The sequence below is a fragment of the Lampetra fluviatilis genome, chromosome 9 (assembly GCF_964198595.1).
Source record: "Lampetra fluviatilis chromosome 9, kcLamFluv1.1, whole genome shotgun sequence".
NCBI lineage: Eukaryota > Metazoa > Chordata > Hyperoartia > Petromyzontiformes > Petromyzontidae > Lampetra > Lampetra fluviatilis.
This window is the reverse complement of record NC_136283.1, coordinates 5,731,103-5,757,405: the sequence shown is the minus strand read 5'-3', so window position 1 is coordinate 5,757,405 and position 26,303 is coordinate 5,731,103. Positions and strand designations below refer to the sequence as shown.

Sequence of the window (26,303 nt, the reverse complement as noted above, 5' to 3'; positions counted from 1 at the left end):
AAGATAAAAAAAACAGGTGAGAGCCTATCGGGGCTAAGATATATTTTATCAAGGGAGACCTGGGAAACAAAAGAGAATACGATATAGAGGAATCACAGAATCAAAAAAAGTTAAAGCAAAGCTAAAAGCACTACGGTTTTGAAATTTCAATCTGCTCGGCCAAAAGTTCCATTATTGTATCGGGTCGAATGCTCGGATTGTATTTCCCCACGTGATTCTTTATTCTGTGCCTCTTCCTTTGTCATTGAGGTTATAAAGTACGTTTAACATCAATTAAAAATTAGGAACAGCTCATACCCTTAAAGTGTCCTTGTGTGAGTGCTGTGCAGTTGATCCAGTATCAAGTACAAACTGGGGAGGAATGACGTTCAAATATAAAATTGATGCAGTTTAGATTCGATGAATTTTCACTGTTGGAGGGTCAAGATCAGATTCAAACGTCGATTCGTGTTGTCTTGTTTGTACTGCTTGGTCTAAGCCTGTTTCATCCTGTTTGTACTGCCTAATTCGCTTATTCTGCCTTGACTGTCGTCTTTTATTCCATTTATTATGTACTATTATTTGGTTCTTTCGGTAAAGTCACGTAGATAGAAAATAATAAAAAGGTAAAAACCACGACGTTTCGATCGCAACACAAGCGATCGTCCTCAGGTGAACAAATACAGCAGGCGGAAATATAACGAGAGAGCTACTGCAGCCAAATGTTATATTTTCTATCTACGTGACTTTACCGAAAGAACCAAAGAATATGAATTCCTGCAGTAGTCACGAAAGCTCTAAGTCAAGATTTATTATGTACTGTCTCGTGTGTACTTCTAATATTGCCAGCTTTTCGTACCACCGTCTGTCTCGTCTATGTGCCTAGTTTCATGTATTTCTCGTGTGTACCGTCTGCTGTGTGTAATTCCATGCTCGTTTGTGCTAATTCTGGCGTGTTGTCTCGTTTTTGTTCTGATTTGTAGTTTAAACGTTTTATATTACCAGGTAGGATCCACTGAACTACATTATATTGCTCTTATTCAGAAGCGACCTGGCCACAAATTATAGCTCAAGTGGCTTATTGTGTGGAAATTAATTTCAGCCAAATACTCTGAAACCCGGAGAAAAAGCCACGTGGCCTCGGGGAGTGCATACCTGTCAACCCCTTATCAGTGCCTACCAATGTCAGACCTTATTGGTCACCCCATGCCCCTTATAAATCTCAACGTTCATCCTACAAAGTCCCATCACAAGGGAGAAATACAAACAAATAAGACACAAAAATATATATTTGCCCGTATTGAAACGGCTGTACGCCCTATGGACCTGAAAACTCAATTTCCATGTACAAAGACCACGACGGGGTTATGAGAGCTATGAGAGCGAGAGACACGCAAACTCCAAATACAGGGTGTTTGAAAAAGATAGACCCGATTTTAAATCGCTATATCTCTGCAACCACGAACCGCCCATGAATTAAACTCTTACCACTTGAAAGGGCGGGGCATAGAGAGGGCGGGGCATAGAGAGAGGGCGGGGCATAGAGAGAGGGCGGGGCATAGAGAGGGCGGGGCATAGAGAGGGCAGGGCATAGAGAGGGCGGGGCATAGAGTTTCAAATGATTACCGCTCGATGCCTCTCCCAGCACACAAACAGCCCCTAGCCTCAGTCATTCGCAAGACACACTGCCTCAATGTTGGATATGTCTCACATGGGACCCCAAGACTTGGCGCTACACTCTTGGCCCCCAAGATCCCCAGACATCACACCCTGCGACTTTTTCTTATGGGGATACGTCAAAGACCGTGTTTTTGTGCCACCATTAGCGACTAATCTGGATGACCTCAAAAACAGAATCACGGCAGCGGTGACTTCAGTGGAAGAAGACACTTTGAGACGCGTTTGGGACGAACTCAACTATCGTCTCGATGTTGTGGAGGTCATATAGAGCATTTATAAAATGGTCAGTAAAACTTGATAACTCATTAAACCGTTTGTAACTTTTTGTGTAACTGTAACATGTTGCCATCGTGAAATATACTGCTTTGAAATTGGGTCCATCTTTTTTAAACACCCTGTATACACCAGACGTCCCGGGTAGGCATTGAACCCCACGCGACCTGCTTGCACACCAGCCGAGGCAAGTTAACAACCTCGGCCACCGCGGCTCGCTCGCAGTTTGCAGAGGTGCGTCTCGTTTGTATCGTTGCCTTGCACTGCCGTACCACGTGCTCTTCTCAGTCCTGCCTGTCAACTCGTGCCCTTTAACCATCAACATCGCCCCTTCCTCTTCTTCTGTCACATCTCTTCCGATCGCATCCCACCCCACCCCCCCCACTTAACCGTTCGATTGCCACGATTCATAAACGCGTCGATTTGTACGAAAGCGATTCATTTCCGGCACGTGTTGCGAGTCACTGGAATCGATCCGAATCGACGGGCGTTTCGTATCGTGGCCATTCGATTAACTTGGGCACAAGCCTCGGGGCTGCCGCTGTTTGTCGTCGCGCTCGCGCAGAAGCTGTGGTGCCGCACCTCCTACACCCCCCACCCCTCCCCCCCGCCGCTGGGGGCGTGGTGTGGAGCGACTGAGACTCGGGCAACGTTGGAGGTCGCCATCCAGGGAAGCAACAGGAAGAGAGATTGACCACCTCCACACAACCGCGTAAGCGATGGTCTCTCCACGCGTTCCGTCTCTCATTTGTCGTTTTGCTCAGAGGCAGCCGAAGATGAGTTGCAGGCGGTAGTTGTCACCGGCACTTATGAGCGAAGTCGCTATGTTGGGGGGTGGTGGGGGGGGTGTAGGTGTGGTCTCGCCACGCCTTGCTAGATGCGCCCTCGGTCAGCAGGGCGGGCTAGGAAAAGCGTAAGGCGCCGAGGTGCGCGGCTCGGGCCTACTTAATTGAATGGAAACGCCGGTGACAGCCTTTCGTGTGGTTTCTGTGACAGTGTTCACCGTTCTGTAATTTTTTGTTATCACCCAGTCCGTCCCACATGCTTGCTTTTCGGTGTGAGTTGGTGTGGTCAATTGTAGCGTTGTGCCTGACGTTTGGTTATTCGCTAAACGTAGTGTGTGTGTTCGTGCAGCAAAGGAATGTAGGAACGTATTCACTGCAGTGAGCGGATTTGTATAATAAAAACACCGCCTTCATGTGAATGTTCTCAGGTTGTCATTGATAACATTGCTATCCAATCGTTAAGTGGAACTACTTGGGAAATTGAATTACGGTACTTGTCTGACAAGCTGGCGTTTTTCGTTCAGTGTCCCCAGCCTCTTATCGCGCGTTTAGATTGTTACTGTACTGTTTTATGACACGGGGATCTTCCTTGAACAAGATACTCTTAGTTAACAACGACTTCTCACCGGGTTTTATACATTTACTTTTAACGTCAAGACGCCTTTGTATTCGTTCGTGCACGCGTTCATTAATTTTTTATTGTGTAGTGTACTGTATTTATGGCAACAGTAAATCGCATTTGCTAGTAAAAGAAGGAAAGCAATAATGCCTTGGCCATTCATTCAAATTGTGGGCTCGTTTTGTAATAACTCTTGACTTGCCCCCATCAAGTTTTCAATTCCTATTGAGTCCTAGATTCTGCGTTGCTCGTTTGATTTGGCCTGGTTTAGTAGGAGACACTCACGCTCGCATGTCATGGTCACCACGCTGAGTGTAGTTGACTTTGAGAAGGGGAGAGAGATGGCCCTCCTGATGTTCTCAAGGTTTGAAGTTGGTTCTTCCGAATGAATTTTATTTTCAAATGATTTAGAAGTATAGAGTGTACTGTATGAAAACCGTAACTACATTTGTTTTGAATGAAACAACCGAAAATCGTGCACAAACTTAACGTTGTTCTTATTATAGAGCGTATTTATTCACATCACGAGATAATTTGGTCCATTGCGCTGGGCATAAATGTTTCTTTTTCAAAGGCTGTGGAGGGATTGGACTTGTTTCTACTGTAGCGTAAAGGGCAGCAGCAGTAGCCAGCTAAGCAGCTTTGAAAGTCAGCACCACCCAACTATGGCAGAAATGTTATGTTGATCCTGCAATCATTGGATGCAGACCCTGCCAGCTGCCCATAAAATATAATTTCTTGCAAGGACACAAACCAACAGTGACGACTATCAAGCATTGATTCACACCTGCAAAAGGGCAATGCATACGTTGTGCTTCATGGCTTGCGTAAATACCATCAAGCCTACAGCTGCTCGTAATTATCCTTATAGAATTCCACCATTGGTCATCATCTCGTTGGCTTTCTTGGCTATCATTGCAAGTATGCGACTGTGTGGGATTTTGCTGGAGTGGCTGTTTAATTGGGTGTGTCATTCCCACATGTCTCTGACACTATGTCAATTTAATCAACATTGACTCCACGTGGACAGTTCAACAGGCATCTGCTTTTGTGAGAGCCTCTTGTGTTGTCATAACAGCCACTTTTCAACTTTGCACTCTACTGCAGTGTTTACAATAGCGAGCTTTTTACATCCATTGCTGTATGTCCTATTAAGCAATTTATGTATGATTCAAAATTATGGAAATTTCAATGAAGATGAATTTATATCGACATTTTTCACAGTATATTGGAACGATGCATTTACTTTTTTCATTCACCAATTTAAGTTGACTTATGGGAGTCGAGGCATTCTTAAGGCTATAACTAAAAAAATATTGTATGGCTAGTTTGTCTGCCTTTATATACAATACTGTCACCTAAATTAAATGTGGTTCGCTTCAGGGTCGTGAGCATGTCAATGCAAGTGCATGCAGTAACTGCATTTGCATTACTTTGTTTTCACGCAGCATGGTGTAACAACTCCCCCAAGACAAGCAACGTACAAACCCAAAGCACAAGAAAGGTTTGGCGGACTACTACAGTACTGCAAACACCTGATTAAAGATTCATATTCTTAGGTTTTTTCGGTAAAGTCACGTAGGTAAAACATTAAAATTAATAAAAGTAAAATAAAATAATTTTATTTTATTTACATTAAAATTAATAAAAGTAAAATAAAATAATTTTATTTTATTTACATTAAAATTAATAAAAGTAAAATAAAATAATTTTATTTTATTTTACTTTTATTAATTTTAATGTTTTACCTACGTGACTTTACCGAAAAAACCTAAGAATATGAATCCTTGCAGTCACGAAAGCTTCAAATCTAGAATTGATTAAAGATTGTCAACGATTTTGAAAAAATGATTTGGTTGTTTATATCACTTGAATGGATTTTTTTTTAATCTGGCACCATTACCTGCTAATGTATTGTGTTTGTTTGTGCTTGCCTGTAGCGATTATGCATACACTGTAGAAGTAAATCTTGTTTGGCTGATTTGGTGGAGATATACGTCGTTAAAGTGTCCATTATGAAATGCAATATTTGTAATAGAAAACATAATGGAATAAAGATTATGATATGAAAATCCTTTTTTTTACTCTGGTTTAAAATGTTAGCATTGAAAGTGGCTTACGAAAAGATGTGTTATAATATTCTTATGATGTAATATTTGTAATATTCTTAATGCCATACATTATTTGTATTTGCCAGAGAAACTCGCTACGTTATATGTCACTGCCTGTAAGATATTTTATTAAAAATATATAGATTAAAAAAGGGAGTTACAACACGGATGAATTAATTACTGAGGATTGGTTGCCCAGGTTCCTTATGGGATAAATGGAATCGCTTCATATCGGCTGACTCCACAGGAATCATTATAAGAACGAGTTGTGTGTTGTTTTATTGGTGAGGTTTTTGGTTGACTTAATCATCACACAAGTCAAAATGGACCTCTTATAAAATCACTTGCCATTTCAAAATATCGACTAAATACCGTATGTGGGTATTGTCCATAAACTTTAATTTTTAATCTTGACTTAAAGCTGTCATGACTGCAGGAATTCATATTATTTGGGTCTTCGGTAAAGTCACGTAGATAGGTTCAAAGAAAATAACAAAACAAAAAACTACGACGTTTCGATCGCAACACAAGCGGCCGTCATCAGGAAAAGGGGGACAACCGCTTGTGTTGTGATCAAAACGTCGTAGTTTTTTATTATTTTGTTATTTTCTTTGAACCTATCTACGTGACTTTACCGAAAGATCCAAAGAATAACTATGCTATGTGTTTGTGATGGCAAATCAGTGACACGTGTTAACTGTATACCATAACACTGTTTATGGCAAACACTTGCAGGAGCTTGGCAAGTTCCAGCTTGCTGCTGCTCCATCCAGTCATGTGGATTGTCACGTACATTGATTTGTGCCTGACCCCAAGGTTCAATGTTGTGCGTGCTGTATATATGAGCCCGAGCCAACTTGGACATAATTTTCTTAACTGTGATATATTTCCTCAAAGGGAACATTTATTAATTTAGAATTGTCCGTTACATTTGATACTATTTAAATAAATCCAACTAGCTTTTTTGCCCGTCCAAGGACGGGTGTATATTTGCAGTAAATCTGAAATATTCAATAGATAAATTGTTCAGCTCATGATTATTAATGAGAGGGTGTTGACCCATGTGGAGTGACGTCACCCTCGAATGGTATTGGGAAGGGGTGCGGCATGTGGAGTGATGTCACCCTCTCATGATTTTTAATGAGGGGAGGGGTGCTGCATGTGGAATGTGTGACCTTGTGCGTTAGTGTAAATTTCCACGTGGGCATGAATATTAATGAAGGGGGGGAGGGGGGGCTCTTTTGCAGTGACATCACGCACGGATGTAGCACTGTGCTGCGTAGATTTATTTTTTACCGTCACTTTTTGTAAAGAGACGTCATATTTGAAGCGACTTTGCGTAATAGATTATTTGATTCAGCTCCACCTTCCTCTGTGTTAGTGTAGAAATCGACCCACTCATGAATATTAATGAGGGGGGGTGGGCCTCATGTAGAGTGACGTCACACACGGGACGGACAGACGTTTCTGGGTGTTTATAGTAGGTATTTTGAAGTTATTTTCCCTGAGTTGTGGAAGGAAATGACTACATCTCAATAAAATAATTCACATGCCTGAGAACAAGTGACATTTATCACGTAAAGTTTTATAAAATGCATAACATTTTTATATGCTGAGAGAGTGAATTGGTTGACATCTATGTATGTAGCAAATGTCAATTTATGCCTGCAAAGTACAGTAAAATTACCATAAGCAAGTTACTATTATTCCAAGCACACGAATATTATATTCTTGGTTTTTCGGTAAAGTCACGTAGAAGGGAAATAATAAAAATAAAACAAAATTCTCACGACGTTTCGATTGCAATCATCATCAGGTGTGAAAACCACAGCAAGAAAGTTTGAAAAAAAGTGCCGTGGTTTTCACACCTGATGATGACTGCTTGTGTTGCAATCGAAACGTCGTGAGAATTTAATTGTTTTATTTTTATAATTTTATTATTTTCCTTCTACGTGACTTTACCGAAAGAGCCAAGAATATGAATCCCTGCAGTCACGAAAGCTTTAAATCACACTAATATTGTTATATTTTTTGCTTTGTATGTTTAACTTTTTTCGTGACGTACCTCCATGAAGTTTTACGTGATATGTGGTATACAGGGTATGGTATATGGCCACGATGTGGACAGTGCAGCAAAGTCCATTGTACATTCCTCTGCTCCCACGTTTATACTGCCCTCAAAATTTATACTGCCCTGCTTTATCAACGTGCACTGACCAGCTTGGTGAAGTATAGTCAAGTAGCCTTCACTAACCCGCACGTCGTAGGGAGGTCCTTATCCAGCAGTGGATTGACAAAAAGGATGTGCTTGCACACAGAAATGAACATCAAAATAAATATTGTTTGTAAACAAGGAAGAAAAATCATGCATATGCGTGGATTTTGTAATACTAACATGCGTTTGTCCTCGGTAGTATTTGGTGATAATAACATTGTTCCAAGCAGCACAACAAGAGAACGTCATACAGCACATGACCGACAGGATAGGGGAAGCGTGCATGGAATGTGAAGTTAGATACTCTTTTAGCAGGGGTTTTTATCAAAATTTGGGCAAGCATTTTAACAATTTGGCCTGTTTTCTCTAGAGTAAGTCCCTAACATATGAACAGATATATGGAAATAACTAAGGCATTCATACTTTTTCAACCTTGGTTTGAAAGCATTAAATAGATCTTGTATGTCATTTAATAAAAGATGATGGGTGTAACGCTTGAATTTTTTTAATTTGCTTTCACAGGTGCCGCAATGGGGAGGGTAAGCTCGGGCCTGTCGGATCGGAGGGAGGAGATGGGTCTCATTCGCCTCTGCCACTGGGGTCCGGCCGTGGCCCTCTCCGTAATCACCGTGTGCACCTGCATGGCCATCCTGGACTCGCTGCTGTGGTACTGGCCCACCGATACACCTGGCGGGCTTCTCAACCTCGCTGTGCTCTCCCTCTGGGCTTTTCTCATCCTCTACAACTACTTCAGCGCCATGTTCGTGGGGCCTGGCTATGTGCCTTACGGCTGGAAGCCCGTACGTACTCGGCGGTCGTGCTCAATCATTCATCTTCACCATCGCACTTAGCGTCATACATTAAAGTGAAGTATACATGGCACCATAGGGATCCATAATTGTCGGCGGCTAAGTGCAGAAGTGTCTCGCATTGCCAAGAGTTTGGTGATTCTGTAACTGCAGGAACTTCTGCATTTATATCATCAGCAAATGGTGATGATTTTGCATCATCGTCGGTGGTGTACTAGGTATTGCCATGTTGGACTTTAGCCCAAATGGTTGCCTTGTCACGGGACAGAAAATTACAGTTTAGCAATTTTGTAACGTGATATTTGGACACATTGTAAACTTGATATCAATGACTGTCTTGCAAACAGTGTTATGGAATATCTTTCACTGATACCATAGATACGTTTGTTTTCCTAGTGTTCATTTATAAAATACTGATTAAACAGTTGAAAGTCTATATAAAAATGCAGTGTAATCCCACATTGTGACAATTGTTGTCAGGTAAGTTCTTGCTTTAACATTCATAAAAAAAAATGATTTTGATCCTTACAAGATATGTTTGATTTACTCTCTAAACACCTTTGTTGCTCTTAGGACACAGTCACTGATAAGTTGCATAGCTTCAGAGTCCTAAGACATTGCTGCCAGATCTCTTTATGTAAGTGATGTGGACTGAATAAGGTATTGCTGACTGTTCTTTGTCTTCCCTGGTTGTGTGTGTCATTAGGAAAAGCCAGAGGATGTCCAGTACCTGCAGTATTGCAACATCTGCCAGGGGTACAAGCCCCCACGCTCACATCACTGCCGCAAGTGTAACAGGTTAGAAAACCATGTCCTCAATCGTCGGTTTATGATATTAGCAGGTTTAGTTGCCGTTTATTCTCATGTGTGCGTCTAAAGGCGATAAGAACAGACCTTTCTCTCAACGTTAGCTAAACCAGGCAATGGTAATGATGACCATGAAAGTTTAACACGTAGGCTTTCGCGACCAATATTCGTCATTCAGGTTTTTTGGTTTAGATCGCGTAAATATATAAAAGTGTCGTTAAACCTGCCACCACCCGAAACAGCCAATTAGTAAGGGTTTGTCACGTAAACAGAACATGCCAATTTGTTACTAGTAAACACAGTTGGACTTTAACACTGTTTACATAGTACAGCACACTGTTTATGTGACAAACCTTACTAATTATCTGTGTCTGGAAGTGGCGCGTTTAATGACACTGTAATATATTTACGCACTCTAACCCAAAAAACCTGTATTATGGGTGACCATGGTAGATGACCATTGGGGCGCTTCAGTGGCGAGATGTTAACTACCTCGCCTGGTATACAATAGGTCATGGGTTCGACTCCAAATACGCAGGCCCTGACGCCTGTGTATTTGGAGTCTACACGTCTCATCCTGTAGTCGCTTGGATTTGTCTCCGCTTCATAAGTGTTTTCCCTCCAGAATTATCAACATGCGTTTAGAGTATTTGACTGCTATAAATGTCCATATGATATGCCACGTTGTTGAGCTACCATTTGTGGCCAGGTCGCTTCTGAAAAAGACCTAAATAGCTCAGTGGGCCTTACCTGGTGAAATAAAAATAGTAAAAAGTTTAGATTGTTGTTAATCTATTGTGGTGTGTCACACCCGACACAGTTCCTTAAGGTCTAGTTTAAATAATATATGCATATTATATATAAGTATTGCCTGCAGCAGTTGATGAATCATTCAAACCGTCTTCCTACATCAAGAATGGGGGCAGCTGTTTTTGTGCATTTTACTTAATATTTTAGTGACTACAGAGGAGGGTGGTGTGAAATGTTGCGCTCTTAATAAGTACCATTGTATCAAACATTATCTTGCATTGTTGATACTTAAAAATGCGTTACCTTGTGCATGCCTGCTCGAGAACAGTCGTAATTAACAGTTGTTTTGTATTGTGTGCATGCCTTTCAGGTGCGTGATGAAGATGGACCACCACTGCCCATGGATCAACAACTGCTGTGGTCACTCCAACCATGCATACTTCACGTGGTTCCTGCTGCTGGCGCCACTGGGCTGCTTGCACGCATCTGCCATCATCTCTTTGACCATCTATAGCCAGCTGTACCACAGGGTCAGCTCCTGCTCCCACTGGCTCTCCTGCAGGGCAGTACTCAACACCTTCCTACTTTTCTTACTTTTCTGCGCAGCACGTTCTTGAAACTGTAACTAACCCGTCTGCATCTGCGTCTGAATCGGTGTTCCTTCCAAGGCTGGCCTTCCCAAACGCTTTTCTTCCGTGGGTCCGGGTTTCGTGGTTGTGTGAGTGAGTCCTGCCCTGGACTAAGCAACCTCAAAGGGACACCATAAAATACGGATTAGCATTGGTGCTCATGAGTCTAATGCAGCATACGTTTGTTTTTTTAAACGTTTTGCAAACTGCACACTACATCATTATGAATTTAAAATTGGCAGTAATGCCAGGAGAAATATATCCCCATATTTTTGCAGCATCGCTTTTAAAATTTATGGCTCAAGGGCCTTACAATTCTCCTGAGCTCTGCCTTTTTATCATAAAGTGCAAGCCGCTTTGCAGTGATAATGTATAGCCCAGGAACCATGTACGCTGAGTCCATGGGTCCTTATGGCTGCACTGGTGACCTGGAATTAATCGGAGCTTAGAGGCATCACAGTGTGGGCCTGGTTGAGTATTGTGGCTCTACATGTGATAAACAGTGGATTGGTTTAGGTTCTTTTTAGCAAATATATATCGTTCCCCTGGCTTCAGTGTCGGTATGCGCAGATGTGCCTACAATCCTGATAGCGACGCTTTGTGTCACGCAAACGCATGCACTCTCATATACCAGTTTTCGTCTGTGGGCTAACTATTCCATTTTCACAATCTTGACCCAGTGCTGCCACTTATTCATTCTTGTCCTCTGCATCCTTCTGTCAATTCAAGGTAATCTTTTTTGGCATTACTTGAATTTACTAATTACTCAGACCTCATGTGAATTCATTTTTATTCCTGTTCTATCATTCTCGGTTAACTCTTTATAACGAAATATTTCACAGTTAATCTCTTGTTACAAACAGAACAAACATGTATTCAAAAGTATAAATTGTAAAATTTGATTTACTTGGCTTATATTTGTTATCTGGTAGGCAATTACAAATGTATATTCTTTTAATAATCACGAAATAGAATTAATTGTTATAGGATATGGAAAAGCTGTATTCGTGACCTCTTAATACACCAGTTGGCTTCTCATTCTGATGGAGAAATAACTACTGACAAGCAATGGCTCGTAAGTTCTTTAGATATAGACTAAATACATATTTCAATAACTACTTAATTTTGTTATAAACTGTTTCCCCATTTGTCATTGACCATATCACATTCTTGTAAGGATTCAATTGAAACTCGAATACACAGATCAAAGTAAGTTTTGCTTAACACTGCAGCTTTCAATTTTTTTTTTACAATTTTATAAACATTCTGGGAAAATTTAGCAAACCCATTATTTTAATATAAAGTCCTTTTTCATTGATCAACTTTACTATTTTACATTCATTCAGAACAAATATTTTAATATTTTGCAACCCAATATGTGCATTTGACAAATTGTACGGCAATGTTTATTTTTTTTACTTGGCACTCTTAGCAGTGTTTGTCACGAAAACAGGAGTCGTTTGTTTTATAATCCCGTTTCTGTGTGAAAGGTTTTAAATATGGCACACAATTTTTGCTTATCATGTGGTGTCTCGTATTCCATGCTGCAGATCTCCTTTGGGATGACAAAACTGCAGATCGACGTGTCAGCTCCGCCCGTTGGACCTGTGCCGTTCGGAGTTTCAGCTTTTGCTGCATCCCTGTTCGCTCTGGGCCTTGCTGTGGGCACTACCATTGCCGTGGGAATGCTTTTCTGTGTACAGGTTTGTCTCTCTTCTACAGCAGGACTATTACAAACTCTCCAGTGTGCGACTGTGGTCATGCAAAACAGACCATACTACATATCACGACGCAACGCCCGATCCACAAAAGCGAAGGAGACATCGCAGCGATGCATATTTTGCTGCTCCTGACGTGGATATCTGGCTTGACCACCTGAATGTGAAATCGTAGTTGCTGTTCTGCATCTACTTCAGCCATACGAAAGAAAAAGAAACAAGACTAATTTCACGATGTACATATATATTTTTCACTTTCCAATGAAGCGGTGGTTTTCAAAAGTTAATCAACTTGCATGTTGTCTTGTTCCATTACTGCTTTCAATTATTGGAGCACACCTTCTGTAGCTTCTATATTCCTTAATTAAGGATGTAAAAGTCTGCCTGCAGCTAAACTGATTGGGGTGCACACGTTGTATAGGCTGTTTTATCACAAGTATTTGGATACATGTCATTATAGCTAAATAAGTTGCACCCTTATTTTCTTTGCAGATTAAAATTATTTTGAGAAACAAAACTTCCATCGAAACCTGGATTGAAGAAAAGGTAAGAAAGAAAGTACCTGAAATAAGAGCTATGTGGAACAAATAAATCTGGCTTTAAATTTAAAAACCTCTACATTTCTCAAGAGTTTTCTGGTTCAGACTGTCATTCAAAGTGTTTTACAATGGGGATATTTAAATATTAAATATGTCACTTATTACCAGTGTCTAGAATTCACAACGATATATGTTATATCCACTTCTCATCTGATCCGAAATGTCTTTTTGTTGATTATGCACAAATCATATCAGGTTTGCATGACTTGCGAATGTAGAACTATTTGACATTTGGATGTGTACTGAACAGTAATACTGCTCTTTGGTAATCCTGCTGTGAAAAGGAGTGAAACTAAAATATTAATTTGTTTATTACTCATGTTTAAGCCTGCAGCAATAATGCCAAAAAATACAACCATCCACCAGGTTAACCCTTCTCTTATCTCCCTTGTCCTTTCAGGCACGGGACAGAATCAACTATTATAAACTGGACGAGCAGTTCGTGTTTCCGTACGATCTGGGCTCACGCTGGGCCAACTTTAAACAGGTGGTGACGCTCGGGGGCATGCCGCGTGGGAACGGCGTGCACTGGGCCCTTCACGAGGGCTGCGACCCCTACACGCTCACGGTGCTTCTGCATTGCTGTTATGCACCACATCTCACCGACATACACCGCACATTGCCAGCATGCCGCGATGGTATAGAATGTCAATGTACCTCTGTATTCAAGCTGTTATGGACTCATACCAGCATTGGGTATGAAGGTCTTCCACACACTCTGTATATTAGAACCGCGACATGTTTCCTTCAGTGAGTTGGTCACCAGTTGCTGAATACTATGCAGTGAGTGTTGTTTGCAAGGCTGACTGTTTCATCTCATCAATACTGTTATATTTTAAATATATTAATCAGAATTGCTTGATAATTAATTTTGATGGCTATCCATGGTGTTATGTGGGAGCACTTTTCCAAGTTGAATCTCCATCTATTAATTTCAGTTAAGTCAGGTTTATAAATGTAATCCCATGATGGATGGCCAAAACATATCAAGCGAAGTAAGGTCATGCACTGTTTACTCCAACAATTGCAATTACTCGAATAATGTTTTAAAATGATCTGCTTACAAGAGACTACATCATGTTTCAGGTGGAGCAGCTCAAGCAGAAGGCTGACAAGAGGGCCAGGACGGTGAGTGGATGTTCTTGGTTTGACAAGCTGGACAGAAGCTAGACTCATTGTCAAAGATCGCAATACCAAATTTGTGAAAACAATCAGTCTATCATGCATCCCAACTACCTCTTTGGCATGTGGAATTAAACTGCAAAGCTCTGCACTGTGATGGCATGCTGTCTGTCATAGGATATTGTATTTCCATGCACCTCCGATTAGCACGGTTGGCTATGCACACTGCGAAATAAGTTCTACATACATATGTATAGCATGTTTTCACAGTATAGCAAACATACGTGCTAACTAAATGTGAGTGTAGATTTAACGGCACTGCAGAGTTGATTTAAAAATACATTCTTAGAAGAAATTGACTGAACATCCCAATGAAAGGACCCTCTAGAAAAGTCTTGAGACTCAGGGCTTGGTGGATAAAAAAAATTGGCTTAATTATTATGCTGCCACGTAACACATTACCACACTTTCGTGTACTTATTCGCTTGAAACTCTACAGCCTCAAGAGTGACCCGTCACACGAGCTTAATATCAACTTAAGTTGCCGTAGTTTTTTTTGACAGGAGTTATAAAAATGAGATTATCATTCACCAAAGCCGTTTCAGCTCGACAGCAGCCAGTGGCGCTCGAGTGAGATTTGTGTCGACCGAGGCTACAGAGCGGTCACGGCGCATTTGCAGGTGCCGTACCGTGCTTCGGAGAACTACAGCGGCGCGTGCTGCCCCATCACCAAGGGCGTGAGGACGCTCTTCGGGATGCCCTGCACGGATGAGCCTCGCATCAAGCTGACGCGGGGCGACGTCGTGCTCATCACGCGCGCCACCAAGTATGCGCGGCGAGGCGGTCTTGCATGAAACGGCCTCGTATGTTTGCGTACAAAACAACAAAGCCTAACTGTTAGTAAAGCGCCTGCATTTTCTTATTGATTCTTGTGGAAATTATTTGCACGGAAATTAGAGACGGGAAATTGCTACATGATTCCTATGCTGGAAATGTGATTCTGTTCTTAGAATCGAATACGGTTACTCGTGAGATTGGTCTACAAGATGTGTGACCACCATGGAGATGGAGCCATGAAATCGGCCTCTGTGCAGGTGCCAGGTGGATTGTTATATTGCAGAACCATGGTAAATGGGGATTGCTTTTGGGAGGCCCTGAATCAGCAGTGAATTGAACTTGGCTGATGATAATGAATCTTTCAAATAGTTGTATGTAACCATCTTCTTGGTTCTTTCGGTAAAGTCACGTAGAAGGGAAGTAATAAAATAATAAAAATAAAACAATAAAATCAAATAATTCTCACGACGTTTCGGCTACAACGCAAGCAGCCGTCTTCAGGTGAAGAAAAGTTGTATGTAAATTAACTATCTCCATGAGATACACTTGGTTGATAAAGTAAAATTGTTCGACTGAATATCTGAAGTGGACACACTGCAAATCACGACCACATTTGCTGCCGTGTAACTTTTCTCATAATTTTTAATACATGTTGGATAATTTCATATTATTTTATACATGGAGTTGACATCTGATTTATGAAGCCTTTTTCTTTTCACTGTGTTTTACATAGGCACTGGTTTTACGGAGAAAAGGTTGCCGATGGCGGTAAGTCTCCAAACAGCTTTGCCTAACAATTTGTACGTGCATGTTACAAGCTCTGAAGTATATTTTAACCAATGTGGGTCATTGTGTGCCTTTAGTTAATATAAATTCACAAATTATAAAAATTATGCAACTAAAGCACTCTTACCGTTTCATCAAGCTCAAGAGTTCTTAGACGATGTCATTGATGCCTTTGCCATCACTTCCTGCTGCTAGATGCAGCACATCTCACAACATTTACACCTATCCCAAGATCTGCCTTTAAATTACCTTCTCATTTTCCTTTAGCTCTTCCCTTTGATTGCCCACATCTAGTTGCTGAGATATATACCTGCCCTGGTAATGTGTTGCCCACCATGTGGCACACACAATCCACCCATCACAACTCACTTTTACTTGTTGCATCTGGACTAATTTTGGCATGTTCAATTATGAATGTCCAATGTGCTCACCCTATCCTGACATGAATTTCCTAGCATTCTCCACGGTTGCTAGTATTAAAAGGCCTAAAGCTTATCTTCTAGTTACTTTATTCAAATCCCATTCCCACTCATGCAGTAATATGAACATTACCACGTCTCAAAAGAGTGTCTTATAACACCAATGTTGACTTCGCTACTCCTCCAGTGTGATTTATGTCATTCGCCAATAATTCACTTTCCTAACACATCTCTTGACCTTGCAACCCTCTTTAATATGCACCTTGCTACTTAAATGAGTGAAGTCTTCTACCTCCACATTCTCATGTTCTACTTTGATAAACGTGCAAGAGGTGCATTTCTAACCACTGCCATTAACATCCATGGAATTCCCAAGTTCCTAAATCAAAGACATGGGGTTTCTCGGAGGGCACTTAACTGATGGAATTAAGCACAGTAAATTGATTATGTACAAAAACTGCCCAAAGTCTCCCTCTTTGAAAGAGTAAAGGCCTAAATAACACGATGAAATTTCAGTGAATTCCGACTGAGGGCTTTCAGTTGCGTCACTATTGTGTAATTTTTGCACGATGCAATCGGTCGCAGTGCAGTTGCATGATTGATCCCGGTTTATATTTTTGCAATCTGATAAAATTGTCAGCGTAGCCTCAGAGTTCACCTAGCCTGGCATACGTGCTGTGGTGACGTCACCATCACTTAGTGCAAAATGTTGGTTGTTGTTCAGCAGGTGTTTCCTTGTGTGAGAATCGCAAATATGCGTGCTGATTTTGTGTGTATGTACGCCAGGTGTGTGAGAGAGAGACCGTTTGCGTGGTAATTAATGGGCGTGTGCACGTTTGTTTTGTGTGTGTACAATAGTCGTGTGGATTTGGATGTGTGTGTGTGTTCCGGTACAACACGCATGGTGGCGTAGTAGTTAGCGCACGGTGACATTAACGTAGTTCGATCATTGGCCATGGCTAACATCGATGGCGAGTGTTATATGAACCGGCCCTGGGCGTCAAGGTTGACTCCTCTTTATGCGAGTACCTTGTGCAGTGTATATACACATTTTCCTCACATGCACCATGCCTGCCTTGTTGTTGCTCGTTAAGAACACTACCCTGACATCTGGTGTAAGCATGTGTTTGTGTATATATAACACATTCCTGCGGAGGGAGCTGGTAGGAATGTTGGGTTGCTCGGTCAATGGCCAGGGTCAATGGCGACGTGGTGTATTCCGTAAATATGGCCGACTGTGAGGGCGGGCACAAGCCGTCGTGAGTAGGTTAAACGTTGAGTTTTATAAGGGCACCACGGGGTGACCAGCCCCTCCCCACCCAGCCCCACCCCTCCCACCCCCACCCAGCCCCACCCAGCCCCACCCTCCCCACCCAGCCCCTCCCCACCCTCCCCTCCCCACCCAGCCCCTCCCCACCCTCCCCTCTCCACCCAGCCCCTCCCCACCCTCCCCTCTCCACCCAGCCCCACCCCTCCCTTTTTGGATGCACGACGGATGGACACAATAATCCCCTGTGGGCTGGTGGAACCAGGTGGTTCCTACCAGTATATGTGTGTGAGTGTGCTTGATTATGTATATTTATACATTTGTTTATGTTGCGTGTGTCTTGTTCCCTGTCTCATGGCACCCTTTGGGACAGTATTGCACTGTTGCAGTGTCACCTCGAATGCCTGCTTGCGATCGATGGTTTGCAATCCTGTGCAGTCTTTAATTATACGCCCACATCGATTGCACTGAAATGGCATCGTGTATCTCGGGTCTTTAATAATCCTCCGTGAGATTTCACCATGGTAAAGAACATTGAGTTTATTTGAAACACTATCGCGTAATGTGTATGTAAGTTTTTTGTACATTTTTGTCTCTTTAATCCATTGCTAGATGAGGGCCTCCCCACACTGAGACTCTTGGTGGTCAGTGTAATTAGATGGAGACAGGAGCATAGAATACATTACAACGATTATTATAATTCAATCACTATACAGTTTCAAACCTGCTTAGTTTCCGAACTCTGATGAGATGGGGCTCATTCCAGGTTATTTGGTTAGAGGCAAGTTTATGGTACAGCCGTGAGAGTATAGTGCGTGAGTGTGACATGCCTGATGTGTGTGTGTGTGGCATGTGAGTGATGCGTGTGTTGTGTGTAGCACATGCGGGGGTGTGTGCGTGGCACGTGCGACGCGCGTGGTGCACGTGGCACATGAGTGTATGACGTATGTTGCGTGTGCGCATGCTGCAGAAGGAGAGCGGGAGCGTGGTTGGTTTCCCCGTCGCTGTGCTGAGCGCATCTCCCTCCCGGACACGGAGAGCATCGAGAGCACGGAAAACTCCACCGAGGGCAAGAAGAATTCCTGACGTGCAGAGATATACCACCCTTCTCCACACGACACCACTCTACGGCAAATGTGCAAAAAGCGCACATGCTCGGAAAATTATTCTAAACACAAAATAGAAACCTTCTTTACAGCTGCGCTAACGTTTACAAATGGCTCCTGGAAATAAATTAAGGAAACTACTGAACACGATACATTTAGCATATTTTTTTTTAAAACTTAAATGGTTACATCCTGTACGTGTTTTACTCTAAATTTATAATATGTTAATGTGTTCTTGAATTTGAGGATGCACAATGTTTAAAGGATAATTATGCTCTGAAGTGTGTGTACCTTTGGTGCACACCTCTAAATGAAAGTATTTCACCTTTCCTTTCAGTTGCAAAGGTTCCTCTTCCGCTGTTTGCATGAAATGCTGTTTGGCTTTGGGAAATAGTTTGGGTCCGATTTAACAGGAGTGGATTTGCATACCCGATTTTGCAGAATTTTTGCAGAAGGATCTTCTCATTGACTTAATGGTCAGCCAGCTTGAATATTGCCTACAATTACATGTTTTGCATCATTTTGCTTTTGTGTGACCACTCAGAACTCTACATGTACGCATTTCTCTTATTTTATCCGGGTTAGGTTTGTGTTCATTTTCGTGTATTATGCGGCTAATCTATTTCTACCCAATGCAATTTGAATTCACTCTTTTACTATATTTATTTTACCAGGTAAGGGCCACTGAGCTATATAGTTATTTTTCAGAAGTGACCTGGCCACAAATGATAGCTCAACAAATTGGCTTATGTGGAAATGTATAGCAGCCAAATACTCTAAACGCATGTTTCTAAATGTGGAGGTTAAAACTGGTGGACCCAGAGAAAAAGCCACACGACCACGGGGAGAACTTGCAAACTCCAAATATACAGCAGCAGGCGTCATGGATGGGATCGAACCCACGACTTCCTCTCTACCAGGCAAGGTAGTTAACATCTCACCACTGTGGCTATGCGGCCAGGCGTGGGAAATCATGTGTCCTGTATGCGCTACTCTGCAGGCTGCTGTCTGGTGCGGTGCATTGTGGGTTGTGTGATTGTGGTCTATGCTACGCGATTTCGCTTTATAATTTTTTTTTGGAACGCGCCTATCACAAAGTGAGGGAAAACTGTATTACCCTCAGCCTCCATCGGTGCCCATAGACTCTACCATGTGACTTTGCTGTCCGTACAGTGTAGAGTAGGATTTTGCAAACTCCAGGCCCAGTAAGCAGAGTATATGCTGATTAGATGTAACCTGCAGTTTGAATTGGATTATGCTTTCCGCACCTTAATGTTGAAATCCAGCCTGGTCAGACCGTTCCATTTCATTTCCACTAACACTTTATTGTATGGTTTCATATTTATTTAATCGAGTACCAGGTACGTGAATCTTCCATAACATTTTTTCCAAATCATTTTGCTAAGTTTCAGCTCTCCCCAACACTAGAATTGAGACAAATTACAGTTGGAGTAAAGGCATTTATTCATCTGATGTGTATGTGCACCCTGTTTTGTGAAATCTTTATCTGGCTCATCACGTTCTAAAACTAACTGTGGCTTGTACGAGAAGAAGAAAAAAATGTGTATTAACGCTGCTGTCTTGATGACCAAACAGCATTGTGTCTTAAGCCATCGTATAGCAATAGATAACTACTGGGGCCAAATGTATTGTCTATATTCTCGAGTTTCACATAAGAACACTTGGTCCACATACACACCTAATTTAATTGCGAGTTTTTAGTTGCAATGGGAGCCGCGAATGTGTACAAACTACATTCCGGAATACAGTGCTGGATGATGGTCAATGTGCTTGGGAAGGTCGAGGATGTAGACATTTTTTAAATGCTGGCACCCAACCAAGTTGTGGTGCAATACAGCAGGGTATTAAAATCTCCCAGGCCATACTCATCAATAAAAAAAGTAATATATTAATGTTTGTATCCTTAAAATAAAAAATAAGTAAGAAGTGTCACAGTTGAGTTTTTACTCCCGTGACAGTGTTTACATAGTATTTCCACGGTGGCTGAATGGGCGTCAAGTCCAAGCTTATTCCAAACCAAGCAATGAATGGTGGTGGCGGTGTGTGTGGCTCGGGTAGGGTGGACAGGTGGTGTTAATGTAATCGCTGCCACGCTGCTGAGGGACAGCAAAGTTGTGTTGAAAGCAGTGCCCTGTAAATCGGCACTGCGGCCCATTTGAAGTTGCCATGACTAAGCTGGTTATGACGGCCTTTAGACATTTTGTGTACAGCAAATGGATAGATTGTGCCAATGGGCATTCTCTATCAGTAAATATGGCTTGTGGAGAGGAAGCAGTAGTATTTAGAGGAATATATTTATTTTATTTGTTTTGCTTAAACACGGGTATTTGGTAGTTTTATTTTATGTTATGTGTAACCACTAGCTCGCATGCATCAATCTTTAACTACTATTCAAATCGTTCTTTATGGAAAACAGACTGGCACTTTGAGAAATGCTGGTTTTATCTTGATTTGGGTATTTTTTAGTTTCGCCTATTCTGTTCAACATCATCACTCATTTTCATGTTAAGATTAAATACTTCTCGGTATATTCACCGATGATTCACAGATTCGTTTGACACAATCTGTCGTACATTTATGATTTTAATGTGATGATAACCAGAAAAAAGTGCAGTCAATGGGGCCTTATGCTGTATATACTTTCACTCAGTATGGCGCATTGGGAAATACAACCATGGTAAACCGCAGCGTGCTGTCAGCTACCAAGATAAATTGTCCTATTTTTGCCACATACTAAACAAGCACATGCATTATCAATAAACATCGACATGTAAGTAATTACTGTGGGATTCATTATACACATGTTCATGTATGTTCAGTCAGAAAATGTATTCCTGATTTCCACAAGACTAGAAACACTCAAGTGCCCTCCACTGAAGGTTCTGAAGGTTAGTGCCAAACATTGCCTAACGTACCAATTGTTGCATTTGAACCCAGTTCTTGATAGACTTTAAATGATTTTGGTATATTTCGATAAACTCAAGTTCAGTACTATAAGCACGAGCTCCTTCATTGGGTTTAGAAGTCTGTGCATTTTTCGTATGTAATGTTTGGTCTTTGGTTAAAATTGTCCAGAATTGTTAAATGTGGATTTGTCCTATTGGCGGTTGTGTGCTTAACTGATCTTGGAAAATGTTGGATGGTGTTTCGGTATTTTGTCGAATAAGGTAACGGTTTATATGTTTGTTCCTGATGACCAGTATTCCTGTAATCAATTTTCACCTTTGTATTAATGCTGCGTATAGGCTAAGGAACCACCAAAACATTTAAGTATCTTTAAATTTGTCAATGCACTTGCTTTGACTAATCTGCTTCCAGAGGTGAAGACCAGGTGAAACGAAGTACTGTATGTTCACTCTTACACATGCTTGCTGTTATATACAGCTATATTGTCTGGTCTCCCAATATAAGTTTTTAATCAAACCGTGGAGCATAGTGTTAATACTATATCAGTGAATGAGTTGATTGGATCATTGAGTAAATTTGAGCCCTGAAATATGTTTTAGATTTTTGTAACTGTATTTGGTATACAGATGCCAATACATTCCCAGTGTTGAACATTGGAACAAAGCCCATTTTGGAACACAGCAATCATGTTGGCTAAATTATTTTCCACGTCACCTAGCAATAACCAATTGTACAGTGTAATATTTTATTAACGTTATTTTAAAAGGAAACATGCATGAAAAAGCATAGAATTTCTGGAATAAAATGCTAAGAAACAATTGTTCTCGTAATGTGTTTTTTTTATAAAAAGAAAATACGAATAAGCACATTGAATAATGTATGTTAAAGTTGAAACATGATATTGGGATTCACAATCCAGGTCCAAGCCTTTACACTGAATTGTGTATTTTCCATTGTAACCTAATATTACCAAGTTGGATGTACTCGGCTTGAATCGGCGCGTGCAGGCGATAGATGCATTTCTCCATCACAAAAGCATGAGAGTTGATCGATGCATTATCTGCATTTAGATTTGCGATTCATTGTAAAATTAACTTTTTTATATAGTTTGTAGTCATGTATTGTTTATCATTCCGTAGCTACAGTCGTTCTGCGTTAGTATAAATTTATAAATACAAGTTTCAATCGTAATACATTCTTACATACACTTCAACGCATGTATCAAGCCCAATCTTAGTTTCATGAATTGTTACATCTGTAGTGGCATAGCGCTGGCTGCTGGCGGAAAAGGGTAACTGCGGTGTATGGCCTTACCCACGTCAGCAGGCCACGATAGACACGAGAGGGGGATATTCTTAGGTTTTTTTCCGGTAAAGTCACGTAGGTAAAAAATAATAAAAGTAACCGAACCTCACAAAATAATAATATTCAGGGCCTACCTTGGCTCCTCCCACCCTCAACCAGTATATATACAAATACTGTGTTCTTGGAATTTCTCTCACTTGATACAGCAATCGTGCTGTGACGGTTCCACCTGAAGACGGAAGCTTGTGTTGCCTCCGAAACGTCGTGATTTTTATTTTACTTTTATTAATTTTAATTTTTTACCTACGTGACTTTACCGAAAAAAACCTATTAAGAATATGAATCCTTGCAGTCACGAAAGCTTCAAATCTAGAACGAGAGGGGGATATCTAGCGGGGAAAGGTCACAGAGGGGGGCCCATCGGGAACCTGCTGGAAGTTTCCAGAGGTGTGGGGGGCATGGCTGAGAGTATAAGAGTGGCCCCTGTAGGGGACCCTGGGGGCTCTTGCTAGAAGTAGGATCCACGTCGTACTGTTCAAGATCGTCGTCGTTACCATCTCGTCGCTGCCATCTTCACTCAATATTGCGCTGCTCGATAGTTGTGGGCGGTCTCCGTCAGTGTTAGACGGTTAGAGTTGTGTAAAGGCTAGCGACTGCAGAGTGTGCACCCACGGCGGGTGTGTGTATTGTTCCGATGGTGTTCGTTAAATAAAATAAGTGCCTCCAAGCATGAGTCGCCGCGTTAGTCACTAAATATGTTTAGTGTACACGGGAACACATTTTTTTCGACTATATAATACTTTAGACACATCCACTCGCATTTTGTAAACTTGGGGTTACCAACTGGCCCATTGAATGGCCCATGTACTCGCCTTTGGGAGCTGGGGTTGTGGCTTATCAACACTAAACTTGCCAGTGCAAAAACGACGTCTGAGGCTTCCAGAGGTGGGACAAAGTCATTGTTATGCAAGTCCAAGTCGAGTCGCAAGTCATCAAATTCATGACTCGAGTCTGACTCGAGTCCAAGTCACATGACTCGAGTCCACATCTCATAGGTGGGACAAAGTCATTGTTATGCAAGTCCAAGTCGAGTCGCAAGTCATCAAATTCATGACTCGAGTCTGACTCGAGTCCAAGTCACATGACTCGAGTCCACACCTCTGGAGGCTTCTAGATACAGCGGCAGTATTATTATCAACACGTGCTTAATATTAAAGTGGTAACCCAAAGAGCTTGCTGTCACGAACGTGTAAGCGGGCATCATCAGACCTAAACTGTGTCGTCTTTCTCTTTATCATTTCTATTTCACGTGCATCAGACGACACGCGAAACATTTCACATTTTAACTTTTCACAACATAAAATTGTAGAGCACCATCGTCACAGCTCTTAACTGCAAGGGGGTAAAATGTGGTTCTTTTTATTTGACGGCCGCTTCTATTCTGTTACTTGGGGTCATGCATTCCGTTAGGTATGGCGCCCCCCCCCCCAATTAAAACCACTGCTCCCTGTGCAACTCCCCTCCCAGGCCACAAACACAACTAAGTTGAAGGCCACAATACAGAGATTATACTGGTAGGAACCTGGTTACACCAGCCCACAGGGGATTATTATGTCCGCCCGTCGTGCATCCAAAAATGGGAGGGGAGGGGCTGAGTGGGGAGGGACTGGTCACCCCGTGGTGCCCTTATAAAACTCAACGTTTAACCTACTCACGCCGGCTTGTGCCCGCCCTCACAGTCGGGCATATTTGCGGAATACACCACGCCGCCGTTGACCCTGGCCATTGACCGAGCAACCCAACGTTCCTACCAGCTCCCTCCGCAGGAATGTGTTCGTCAGGCGTTTGATTCATGTTCGTGTGTTATCAATGTTTATTACTCGGCACAACAGTGCCGCACATTCGAAAGTTCTTCGCCACGGTATCCATGCCGCATCCCCCCTGGATGCCCCGGACCCACGGGTTGTGAACCTCTCGAGTGACGTTTGCGTTGAAGGTGCTACAATCCTCGTGCAACGCGTTTAACACCGCAGATGCGTTCCTGACTAGTGACGCGTTAAGCGAGAACAATTTCACCCGTAAAAAGTGCAACCATAACGTTTGGCGAGATGCGATGAAGACACACAGCAAGACGGCGCGACAAATAACTGAGAGTAACCCCGCCACGTTGCTGCATCTTTCCTCCGATTAGCACGGTTTGGCTACGTACCGTGCGAAAGAAATTCAACATACGTACATGGAGCCTCACGGCTCGAGAATGTATCACGTCGTCGACCGTTGGAGGGGCCGTCCATAAATGACGTCACGCGATTTTGTACGATTTTTGACCCCCCCCCTCGTCACACGGCGTCACAAAAAGTCAGACCCCCCCCCCTCAAATATGACGTCACAAGTTAATTTATTAGGTATAGCCCTGTGAGCCATTCGGCTCTTGCATCGGGTGCAACCGCAACAAACAAAAAAACAAAAACATGAACAAGAAAACATCTTAAAGTGAATATGTGACTAAGTGCAAACAGGAAATCCAAGAAAAGACAGCAGGATAAAGCGTTGTGACGTCTGTTTCAGGTTACGGTGGTGGATCTAGCGCAAGAGAACCCACGGGGAGAGAAAATACGGAGATGAAATCATGTGTACATGTCTGAGCTCGTGGTTCTTCTTTGCATTTTGGTTAGGCCATGCAGTAACTTCGTGCCAAAATCATTGTCAACCCTCCACCACCCAAGAACGCGCTTCCACATTTACAGATACATCATGCCGACGTGCCGGTGTATTGATAAAATTGTGACCAATACAGCTTAAGATTTTCCATGACCCCCAATCTTCCACCGGTGTTCGTCCATTGACCGTTCCGCCGTGGAAGGCGAACTGCTCGCGGTCTCGCAGAGCGCACGTGGCGGCACGTGGCTGGCTCCACGTGCTCCTTCCACGTGGGGAGGGGGGGGGTCACGCGTCTCGCTCGTTGTCATCCGTTTGAAGCCAAACCGATGATTTCTAATAACAATTGTCATTACGTAGATTGTTCCGACTGCTCACACGACCGTTTCAACTTTCGCCACCGTTGAGCACGATGGAACTGGCCGACTTGCTGCTGCAGGAGGTGGACGCTCTGCTGGTCGGGGCGGCGTGCAGGGTGACTCTTCTGCCGCGTCTCCTGCGAGGTGACAGCCCACTCAAAACCCCGAACCCCTCCCCGGACTCGTATCAACGAAATATTGAAAGCCTCCACACGCGCAGCGATGACCGTGGGATGTTGTTATCTGACCATACTTCACGGTGGGCAGTGCGGGTTTGGGACAAGTGGGGAGCACAGTATGGCAAAAACAAAATGCTTATTTTTATTTGTCCTACTGCATCCCTGCTGACAACGTAGCCCAGCAGTAGCAGCAGCTTTCAACACGCGTCTCGTGCACGGTGGTTCGCCCATACGCGCACCATCGGAGCCTCAGGCCCGCTGAGCTTCCCAGATATGACGAGATCGGGCTCATTCCGAGTGATTCGGGTGACAAGGCGTCATTTGGATAAATGACCCGTGCTCACAAGGTCCTGATTATGCTGC

At 42.5% G+C, this 26,303-nt stretch overlaps 2 protein-coding genes across 3 annotated transcripts in view; both read left to right on the top strand.

Annotated features, from left to right (window-relative positions):
* Nucleotides 1-2,503: 2,503 nt before the first annotated feature.
* On the top strand, nucleotides 2,504-23,458 carry ZDHHC6 (zDHHC palmitoyltransferase 6). 2 transcript variants are annotated; one of them, XM_078859674.1, is made up of 12 exons: nucleotides 2,504-2,644; nucleotides 4,785-4,840; nucleotides 8,185-8,462; nucleotides 9,178-9,269; nucleotides 10,399-10,558; nucleotides 12,208-12,360; nucleotides 12,868-12,921; nucleotides 13,375-13,542; nucleotides 14,061-14,102; nucleotides 14,777-14,922; nucleotides 15,667-15,701; nucleotides 18,376-23,458. In XM_078859674.1, the coding sequence occupies exons 3-12, from the start codon at nucleotides 8,193-8,195 to the stop codon at nucleotides 18,489-18,491; spliced, it is 1,236 nt and encodes a 411-aa protein (XP_078715800.1). In that variant the 5' UTR covers nucleotides 2,504-2,644; nucleotides 4,785-4,840; nucleotides 8,185-8,192; the 3' UTR covers nucleotides 18,492-23,458. The 2 variants fall into 2 exon arrangements, with proteins under 2 accessions (XP_078715800.1, XP_078715799.1); XM_078859673.1 differs by having other exon boundaries at nucleotides 10,399-10,591.
* A 2,356-nt stretch (nucleotides 23,459-25,814) lies between these two features.
* VTI1A (vesicle transport through interaction with t-SNAREs 1A) overlaps nucleotides 25,815-26,303 on the top strand; it is a 43,257-nt gene continuing 42,768 nt past the window's right edge. The window contains exon 1 of the mRNA XM_078859425.1: nucleotides 25,815-25,905. Within this exon, the coding sequence (XP_078715551.1) occupies nucleotides 25,815-25,905 (91 nt within the window). The remainder of the gene's footprint in view (nucleotides 25,906-26,303) is intronic.